We start from the raw sequence: 11,144 nt of genomic DNA, 5'->3' as shown, positions 1-11,144 counted from the left end.
GAAACAGCTATACTGGTCAGTATATTGAAACTGGTCTGCAACATATGGTGGCTGATCACGCCACGTCGCATTATTTTCGCCATGAAAATTTGCACATTATTGCGTTCTCAAGACGAAAAACCAAAAAACACACACACACACACACACACAAAAAAAGACGACACAATCGGGCAAAAATACGACACTTAAGATGTCGTGTTTTGCAATGCATATTTCGTGTCGTTCAAAAAATAAATAAAAATAATATTTGGGTTACCTACCTCTCTATGAGACCCGATCCTTTATCAATATATTGGTCGCTTAATTAATACAAGTATATACGTGGTCGCTTACAGTTTCATGTACTTAAATTAACAAGATAATAATCCTTTCATGGACTGCTAGTAGATTCTGTGGACTTTTTAAATGCAGTGATACAAAACAGGGTCTTTCAAATTCTATTTGAAAGACCCTGCATAGAAAGACCTGGGACACTGGGGCGTAGGATATCCTAACATTTTAAGTTCAAGGGAAGACATTAGATAAAGCACTACCCAGGTCAAAGGGGGTGCTCTAATTTAATTTAATTAATGCGAAATTTCCAACCATTTTAATCCAACTAATCATCATATGATTCCAGTTAAATTTTATCATATATAAAGAAGCTGTGGTTTGTTAGTACTTATTAAATTACTTACTTTTTAAACATGTTGAAATTGTTGTTGTGCTTTTTTTATTTTTAGTATTTTTTGATAAATAAGTTTTTAATTAAAGTATTTTGATATTTTTTCGGTAGCAAGACACTCACCCTCCAGACACTTCACTCCTCAAATTTTGAAGACACTTCACCCCTCAAGACACTTCACCCCCAAAAATCAGTAAGACACTTTACCCCTCATCCATTTTTTTTCTATAAAGTAAATTAGCCAACAACATAATGCTTTTATATGTTTATTTTAATTATTTTTAGTATTTTTTACCCCTCAAGACACTTCACCCCCAAAAATCAGTAAGACACTTCACCCCTCATCCATTTATTAATTATTAATTAACACATTTTTATTAAAGCCGCGATTTACGCGATGACAGCGTTATGAACATATAGTCGTGAGCAAACGGTCACCCTACAAACAACAACAACAACAACAACAATTTCAACATGTTTAAAAAGTAAGTAATTTAATAAGTACTAACATGTTTATGTTCATGTAACCGAGACTTTCTTCTTTATTAACATTCATTCCCATTGTTGATAGATTTATGACATCAGTAACTTGACCGTTTGAAGTTGAGATCAAAAAATCCGCTTAGTGTAAGTGTTGTAATTGTCGGATATTGTTAAATTCGTATGGTAAAAAAAGGTTTACTTTACAGGTTATAATTTCTTGATTAAATTTATTGGTTATAAACTTTTGTCTTTACAGCTTAGTCCAATCTTTTAAAGGTCAAAAGTTGGGATTATTTTGTTTTTTTCTGACCATTTTTGTTGTCACTGCTATGAAATATGTCCATTAATTACTTAATAAAACCACAGGCAAAAGTATCGGACCTGGGAAGAAAAAATATGACCAGATTGATAAAAAAAACCTGTGTTCATCTTAAAAGTGTCAAAAAAACAAAAAAAATGTATATAATGACCCCCTTTAAAAATATACTATAAGTTAAGAGAAGGCCGGAAACTCCAGATTCGAGCCTACGAGCAAGGGATTCATTTCCCGGGCCGTTGTGAAAACAATTGGCCAGACAATTAAAAAAAACTTTTATCACTATTTCACGTTTATATAAAGCTTCAAAATGAGACCAACCCCAAGTCTCTAGCCCTTCCCGTTCGTGAAATATCTATCAGGAAACGAGCGACTTCGTGCTAAAAATCCTTGGTAGACATAATTGCGGCACAACAATTCGTTACATAAACATAGACTAATACATGTATGTCAGCTGACTACGGGTCAAAATTACTTGAATTTACTAAATAATATTACTAAATACATTAAGTTGGACCACTCACAACCGTCAGTAGCATCTGATACACGCAAAATTTGAATTTCAAACATTTCCACGGTCTTTAGATTACTTTCTACGCCATTGTCAATCAGCTGTTCGATATTTTGTAACGAGTCTTCTGATTGGCCAATAGCAACGAAAACCGGAACGTTTCACACAAGATGCATAATGGCGTAGAAAGCGATTGAAAGACCGTGTAAATGTTTGAAACTCGAATCTCATGTGTATTTGATAACATAGTTTTAGGGATGGAAACCTGCCTCTGTATACATGTATGTTCATTGTTGTAAATGAATTTTAGAAATTTTAATTATTTAATTACAATGTATTTAAAAAGTGAAAATTACTGGGGTTTTTTTGGTGTTTTTGTTTTTCCGAATGTGGAGCGATTGTTAGTACATGTACAAGCATATGCTGGAAGGTATTAGCACTATTGGAAGAAGAATATTACTGATTGACAGAAAAATATTGACAGTACATCAAAATTATTTCTATTGATAAAGCTCCTGTTGAAATCTACCGATAGTTAATAGTTTAACTCTTAATTCATTGAATTTGTTTTATGTATTTGAGTCAATCATGACAAAGTAATAGATATTTGCATACATGTACATGTATATTACAACATTTATTTTGCAATTTGTTTTTTCTTTTAAAGGTTTGATGAAAAAGAAAATGTTTCTGGTGTTAATAATGCTAAGTCCTCGGTCCAGAGAGGGGTGAAATCATCTGTGCTGGCACAGTTTCCATTTGTTGAAGGGTACATGGATCAGATCTTGCCAAAAAAAGATGCTTTGAAACTTGTGAAATGGTAATAAATGTTAACAATTTTGTAATATAATATTGATTTATGCAAGGCAAGTGTACAATATTTGTTTGAAATTATCTTTATTTTAGACTAGGACATAGTATAATAGGACAAGCCGCTGGAGATTAGTGCCAAGTTCTCCTTTCACCTTCAAGTTCAGCACTTCTTCTTTCAGGTGATGATGATTAATCGCCAAATTATGCTGTATATTACATTATCAAAATAATATGAAGCATGTGTTGGCCATTTCTAAGGAAGAAAAACTGTACTCAGTATCTGAGGATTAATGTGACAACTTAACTGCAGACAAAAAATACCCTTTCACAACAAAAAAGCAGCAAAATTTGTTGATTTATAATTACCATCTAGAACTTGAAGGTGAAATAATTTGCTGTATATTTAAAAATAGCTGAATGTAAACAAAGTTTTATTTTGACTTCCAAGTTCCATGTTAAATGAATTTAGTTGTGCTAAATTCCAAAATACAAAAGATAGTTCAGCCAATGAGTTTCTTTTTGGAAACTGTAACAGGACATCAAAAAGTAAAAATGTTTTTGAGAAAGAAAAGTGACATCAATTTTGGAGGTTAATGACCCTTTAAAAGAGTTACCCGGTAATAAGAGACATATAAGCCAATATGTGCACTATTTTAATATTTTAGTAATAAAATGGTTATGGTATGAATTGAAGTTTACATTATGGAACAAGATGAGACAAGTTCTAACATGTGTTTGAATATGATACTTTTCAGTCATGAGCATATAGAGATTCTGGCCAACTCCAGCGGAGAACCAATATTTTTCAGACAGAGAGATGGACCTTACTTTCCGACACTCAAACTTCTGCATAAATGTATGATACACAATAAGTTTTATTTTCCTAAACAGTTTTACTGTGCGCCATGCAAAAAATTTAAAAATCAAACATAAGAATTAAATTTTTCTTATTTAGAAACAGAAGTTTTATACTTCTGTCCTATACATTTACATGTAGTTGAAAGTTGTTCAAACATAACAAAAGACCAAAAAAAACTTTGAGTGTATTGCTGAAAATTAATGATAGTATAATTTACTATATTATATACTTTAAATCATGTTTTGCAAAACCTTTTCTTTTTCCAGATCCTTTTATGTTACCACACATGCAAGTGGACAAGGGGGCAATCAGATTTGTTTTGAGTGGTGCAAATATAATGTGTCCTGGACTCACATCACCTGGTGCAAAGATGACAAAAGTTGATAAAGATCAGATAGTGGTACATATTTCTAGTTTTCTTACTGTATTCAATGTGAAAAATAAGAAATATTAGATTGAAGCAGATTATCTCTTGCTTTCACTTATTTTATAATTGCATTATACTAATATCAGTGCAATTTGATTCATTACTATTGTAAAAATTAAGTTTTGTTTCAATCATGGCCTTTTATAAGTTAAACTGTCATGTTAGTTGTACCTAAAATTCCTGTTTTATTAAATGTATAAATGGTTGCTTTATAACATTGTTTGATATTTACCTAATTCTAGAATTGCCTAATCGTTTATGCAATGTACTTCTGTAGGGAGTTCTTGATAGGCATTTGCATGTAGCCTTTGAATTTTTTAAGTTATGTAATTACATTCATTTCATTGACAAATAATACTGTTATAAAGATTAGGGCTTGCTCTAAATTCACAACTAAAATAACTATTCAGCTACTTTTCTTTGTGTCTGAGAGAGATATGATGTCATGTATATGGCATCCAAGAAATTCACTTGCCAATCAAGTGTTTACTTACAGCAACATTTATCCATTATTTAAATTTATGTTAACTTACAAACTTATAAATTTGACAGCATGATGCAATTAACATTTTACTGGATTATGTTACTTCTGGATCCAATTATCTTTAACATCAGTTTATATTATTACTGTACAATGTTTCTTCATTATCTACTAACATTTACTAACCATTTTTGTTACTGGGCATAGTTACTTTAGGATAAAATAATGTTTTCATGAATCAAAATATTTATATTCAGGCAATAATGGCAGAAGGGAAAAGTTGTGCTCTTGCAATAGGTGTCACAAAAATGTCAACAGATGATATGTAAGTTATGTTTTATGCTATTGTTTACCTTTAACACTACTTAATTTATATTAAAGATGTTGAATATGCCTTTAACACTAGTTTATTTATATTAAAGGTGCAGAATTTGGTACATTTTGTTATTATATCCTCGGCTTAACAAAATTGTAATCTTTAGATAATTAGTTAAGTAAGGCTGTATGGCCTTCTGTAGACACAATCTTGTGTCCTTCTCCAAAACCACTTTACAAATTTTAATAAAATTTGACAGAAGTAATCAACATGAAATTAAAAATCTTAAAGAGTTAAAAACTAGAGGAAATGTATGTAGTATGTGCAATGTCTTAGATATTCCTACTTTAGTTTCATAGAATTTGCATGCCTTTACATGAACTTCCTATGCTTCTCATGTGACATGGAGGGTGGGGAATATTGCCCTTATCTGCCTGTCCTAAGACTGACAAGACAGTGGAATATGTGGGGCATCCTTGTCCTATGGATACATTTTTAAAGTTTAAACATAATTTAACATTAATTTAAAATGTCTTCATAACAAGGGATCATAGTGTAATTGTTACTGTTTTCAGTCATTTGATTTTTACATATATTTTTCAGTTTCATCTTCTTTTTTGTTTCAGCCTTGAAAAGAATAAAGGTATTGGCGTGGACAATATACATTATCTTAATGATGGACTTTGGAACATGAAAGCAGTTAAATAACACCAGTGATGCTCTAGTTTTAATTTATATAACAAAACAAAAAATGTGCTAATACTTCCATGAGATACCACAGTAGACTATCTGAGTTATACAGTCAACAAATCCGGGCTTTACATTCTTAATAATATTGCATGAGTGTATTATTTTGATGGGGTAACTTGATTAGGTTGATTGTGTAAAGTTGTATTTACAGGAACTTACGGGCCACTTTGAATACAATTTTTCACAATTGGCTAGAGTGATGTAATCCACCATAATACCTGTAGAACACTTACATAATTTTCCATTTATTATGTATCTTCAGTAACATATGTAAGAAAATTTGAGCAAAATGAAAGGAATAATTTTATGAATTAGCATATGAATATATAACATCAATGCACACTTGCAACAGAAGTTGGATATGGAAAATCATTCCGCATGAATGTATTTCTTCTACAGTTAAAAATAACCATATTTTTTATCAGAAAACTTACATGTGTATAATAAAATTGTATACATGTATTACAAACCAGTCTATGAAATTAAATGAAAACAAATTTTATTATGTCAGGGGTTAATGTTAGATTGAAAAATTGGAAATTAATGTTGATGACATATTCTGAATGTTTCAAGTTATTATTTCTTACTGGCCAAACACACTTTCAACTGAAGTACTCAATATCCTGTTAGATATAAATTATTTATTTGATTTTTTTACAAGCTCTTGATGAATTTTATAGTCTTGAATCTAAAACAATGATAAACAAAATTTGATGTAATTGAATCATGTGTTGGGAATTCCTTTTTTATAAAGCTACAAATCACACAGAAAAATAACCACATTCTTATTCATTGTGTTGTTAAATTTTAGTATATTTGACTGAACTGTTTTATTTCCTATGTGTTTTGTGTGAGAAATTCCAACACTTTTTCTCATCAAGCAAGAATACTCCAGTCCCTCTTGATCTGTCTTTCCGATGCGAACACCCTTCTTTATCAATAACTATTGATAACAACTCACAACCTGCTTATAGCGACAGATTCTACCCATGCAACTTGTTCCAACCAAGATCAGCTGGCACATTTGTGTTGTCTGATCATTGTCTGCAGTGTTTGCTGTTCAATCAGTTAATGCTTTGAAAATTTCCCTCAAAATAATGAATGGTTTTGTCCAGATTGAAAACTAGACAAGGGTTTAAACAACTTTAAGTACAAAGATGTACAAAGATTTTTTCCCAAAATCATTTATGACAACATAACTTTTTTTAAGTAATATAAAGTAATAAACATGAATGTCGTTAGTAAATACTTAATATCATTTTCTATATCACATTGAAATAAAAATTGGTTTAATAACATAAAAGTGAATTATTGCCAACATTACAAAGAGGTTTGTTAAATGATGCCATTGGCATTTTGTTAATGAAATTTAATAAACAATTACATGTATAATAAAATCTCGATCAGAATATTGTTGTTGTTTGTTTTATACACCATTGTTTATATTTTAGTGTAATATATATACATGTATGTATAGACATTAGAAAACTGATATTCTGTGTAAGTATGATAAATCCTTTTAAAAGTTGTATGCCTCCAGACGAGCCAAAAAATATCAAGAAAAATAAACTTTGAGAACAATTTACCGGTACTATGATTGTAAGAGAAGTAAAAATATACACTTCAGTTCATTAATGATTTACATGTTATATGCAATGAATGACTGATTTTGCAGTATTTATCACCATATTTCTACTGCGTGACTAACTCGGTAAGAACTGTTTTTGCATATTTTCACCTTTATTTGGTAACTTCGGTACATTTTAAGTGCTGTTTGTAAATTACTTTCTTTGTTCACATTTTACCTTTCAAAGTTTCCATGAAAAATAGCATAAAACTGGAGGCATGCTCCTTTAAGTAAGAGATATATAACTTCAAGTGGTAGTAATGGTACATCAGTTGATTCTCTTTCACAGGAACAATGGTATACTGTGACATGAATGTTTTCTCCAGCTTTATAGTTTTATCACCACATGATTTTTTGATTAGCTGCCTTACAGTTGACTGTGACATGAATGTTTACTCCACCTTCAAAATTTTACCATGATTGAATGTTTACTTGTTTTATCATGGCCCAGTGTTGCAGTTTTATAGACATTAATGTTTACTCCATCCCAAAAGATTTTACATTACATGATTAGTTCATTATACCATGACATGAATGTTTAGTTCAGTTTTACCATGATGAGAATGTTTAGTTCAATTTTACCATGATGTGAATGTTTAGTTCAGTTTCACCATTACGTGAATGTTTAGTTCAGTTTCACCATGACGTGAATGTTTAGTTCAGTTTCACCATAATGTGAATGTTTATTTCAGTTTTACCAGGACATGAATGTTAAGTTCAGTTTAACCATGACATGAATGTTTAGTTCAGTTTTACCAGGACATGAATGATAAGTTCAGTTTCACCATGATGTAAATGTTTATTTCAGTTTTATCATGACATGAATGTTTAGTTCAGTTTCAGCATGACGTGAATGTTTAGTTCAGTTTCTACCATGACGTGAATGTTTAGTTCAGTTTCACCATGACTTGAATGTTTAGTTCAGTAATACCATGATGTGAATGTTTAGTTCAGTTTTTATCATGACATGTTTAGTTCAGTTTCTCCATGACATGAATGTTTAATTCAATTTCACCATGAAGTGAATGTTTAGTTCAGTTTTACAATGACATGCATGTTTAGTTCAATTTTACTATGATGAGAATGTTTATTTCTGTTTCACAATGATGTGAATGTTTAGTTCAGTTTTACCATGACATGAATGTTTAGTTCAGTTTACCATGATGTGAATGTTTAGTTCAGTTTTACCATGACATGAATGTTTAGTTCAGTTTCACCATGACATGAATGTTTAGTTCAGTTTCACCATTATGTGAATTTTTAGTTCAGTTTTACTATGACATGAATGTTTAGTTCAGTTGCACCATTATGTGAATGTTTAGTTCAGTTTTACCATGACATGAATGTTAAGTTCAGTTTTATCATGACATGAATGTTAAGTTCAGTTTTACCATTACATGAATGTTTGCTCTGAGAGTGAGACCAGTCTAAAGGAATTAGTTTTATAGTTTAGGCTGTTTACTCTTTACTATCTATATATATCTATTTCTGAGTACTGCCAAACCCCACTGGCAAGTTTGATGTGTTAGTAAATGGTGTGAGAGAAAGTAAAAACCTGAATATGAACATTATCAGGACAGTGAGAGACATTGAAAACTTCCAAGTCATTGTTAAAATGTATTTATTAGTATACATGTAGCAAGGGTGAAAGAAATATTAAAAGTAAAAACACAACAAGTCAACTAATACTGTATTTCAACCACCACCTGTATGAATTGGTCAAGATCAGGCAGGGTGACTATGTCCTTTGGAAGCTGTTGTGTTGGAAAACAAGAACTGATGGTAGTCTAATGTAACTTGTATTTTTCTAAGAGAGAGGGGGTGCATATGTCTAGTAAGCCAACATGGAGTTTTAAGTTTAGGTTGGAAGGTTAGTGGCTACTACAAGGTAAACTTTGAAAAACATAATAAGTTTAAAGTCTAATAGATACCGTGTAGAATATATTTCGTTTTTTGTTGTTTAAATTTTTTTTAATCTATGTAGATGACAACGATTCATACGCATATTAGTCATCGTGCTTTGGCAACAATAACAACAACAACAACACGGTCTAAAGGTGGAGGTTCGACAAAATGAAAAGGCAGTGTTGTTGCTTAACGGCTTTATTTGTGGTCGGATTTATACTCTTAATTGCTGGAGTAGCTTTTATACCTGCCTCTAAATCGATTATCCATAACGAAATAAATGAGGTAAATATATTGTCCATTTAGCGAGTTGAATAGTAGCCGGATATATAAATTCGTCTGCATCGAGTAATTCATTAATGGTATTTACACGCTTATGAAGTTGAAGTTTGATATTCGCAATTGACGAATTACTGAGCTCTGTCATTGCTTATTATTTAATGTAAACGACAGTTGCTGTCAAGCATGATATTAATGATTTTGGCCTGAATTTTGGTTTGTCCAAAATATTTCCACAGGTGGCCATGACCATTTTGAAAGTAGCTAGATTTTCTTATTATCAAAGCGTTATATATTTAATTTACTTTGATTTTAAAAAAAAATATGCCTTGTCACTTGTTTTTTTCTTTCAAATTCCTTGTTGGTTGGCCCTGTCTGACATTGTCTTTTCTAGGACACATGATTGCAGGGTTCACACTATTTTTATCAAGGAAGTGGCTAGCCGTACGGGCCCGTACGGCTAGCCAAAAGTTCTAGCCGTACGTGAGTCACGTACGACTAGCCAGGACACACTGTATTGGCTAGCCGTACGGCACTTTTCAAAAATATATGGAAGGCGAAAGTGCATAATTATGTTAATTATGACTTTAAGCGAGGATTTGAGTCAAGAATGTTTACTTTTTAGAGATTAATCGACGTGTTGGCTACAGTAAAGAATGTACGTACTTTGTCATCTCAAGACGTCGAGAAAAAATAGCGTTTGGTTGCAGTTAAATAACATCAATTGAAATAGTTTACAAAATTTTGATAATAATCCTTTTTTGTTTCGTTAAGTTTTATTTTTAAATTGAAAAAAAAAAAAAAAAAAAAAAAACACCGAAAATAATTGTTGTTGGGCTCTGATAATTGCGTCAATTACCGACGGTATAGAAGTTTGTCCATCGTCCATCATTTAAGGAAAGTTTGCATTATTAAATTATTTTTCCTTTTCACTGTTTTTTTTTAAATATTATTTTTATTTATTTATTTATTCCCCTCCGATCATTATTTATTCGATCCATGTGCTTAATTAACAGATTTAACAATTCATCTTTCATACAAATCATAAGCATGAAAATTAAGGCAACTTTGACACTTAAATTAATTTTATTAAGATAGATTATACAACGCTTACTCGTATTCATTTTTTTTGTGTGCAAAATTGCGGAGCATCTTTATTAAAGTTAACACACTAGGACAAATGCGAAGATTTGATTAATATCGTCGTTTAAAGACACAAAATAACATATGCATTTTCGACTTCCATATAATTTTGAAAAGTGCCGTACGGCTAGCCAATACAGTGTGTCCAGGCTAGTCGTACGTGACTCACGTACGGCTAGAACTTTTGGCTAGCCGTACGGGCCCGTACGGCTAGCCACTTCCTTTTATCAAAGATTTTTCGCATTTTGGAAACAATGTGCATGTAAATCCGACATCTGAATAATTGATGTCCTTTCAAAAAAATGTAAAATGTCCAGTCAGCCAATTTGTTTACATGGATACTGGAAACTGCAGGGAGGTAATTCTCAACAAAATAAAATTAATATTTTCATTGAAAAAGTTGTGGGGGACAACTCTTGTTGCTGTTAATAAATATTTTCAGAATATCATCCGTTGAATATGTTGATGTATAAAGTTGTTTACGGAGTGCATACAAATCATTTCATAAAAGAATTATATCTTTCTTTCATTATTTAACAAGGTGTTGATCAAGCATCATTATCAGAGGAT

At 31.3% G+C, this 11,144-nt stretch overlaps 2 protein-coding genes across 4 annotated transcripts in view; both read left to right on the top strand.

Moving 5' to 3' along the window:
• The first annotated feature begins 1,052 nt into the window (after nt 1-1,052).
• On the top strand, nt 1,053-7,029 carry LOC132733572 (malignant T-cell-amplified sequence 1-like). Its single transcript, XM_060720229.1, has 6 exons — nt 1,053-1,149; nt 2,642-2,794; nt 3,543-3,643; nt 3,913-4,046; nt 4,812-4,879; nt 5,497-7,029. Exons 1-6 carry the CDS (start codon nt 1,139-1,141, stop codon nt 5,576-5,578), a joined length of 549 nt encoding a protein of 182 aa, XP_060576212.1. The 5' UTR covers nt 1,053-1,138; the 3' UTR covers nt 5,579-7,029.
• A 2,229-nt stretch (nt 7,030-9,258) lies between these two features.
• The window catches only part of LOC132733575 (lysosome membrane protein 2-like), a 33,604-nt gene continuing 31,718 nt past the window's right edge, over nt 9,259-11,144 (top strand). For 2 of the 3 annotated variants that reach the window (XM_060720235.1, XM_060720236.1), the window contains exon 1: nt 9,259-9,437. In XM_060720235.1, coding sequence (XP_060576218.1) covers nt 9,321-9,437 — 117 coding nt within the window. In that variant the 5' untranslated portion in view covers nt 9,259-9,320. The remainder of the gene's footprint in view (nt 9,438-11,144) is intronic. The other variant, XM_060720237.1, reaches the window with a different exon arrangement.

Source organism: Ruditapes philippinarum, unplaced genomic scaffold (assembly GCF_026571515.1).
Source record: "Ruditapes philippinarum isolate M1 unplaced genomic scaffold, ASM2657151v2 ctg3542_1_1_1_1, whole genome shotgun sequence".
Classification (NCBI taxonomy): Eukaryota; Metazoa; Mollusca; class Bivalvia; order Venerida; family Veneridae; genus Ruditapes; species Ruditapes philippinarum.
This window is presented reverse-complemented; position numbering and strand designations above follow the sequence as displayed.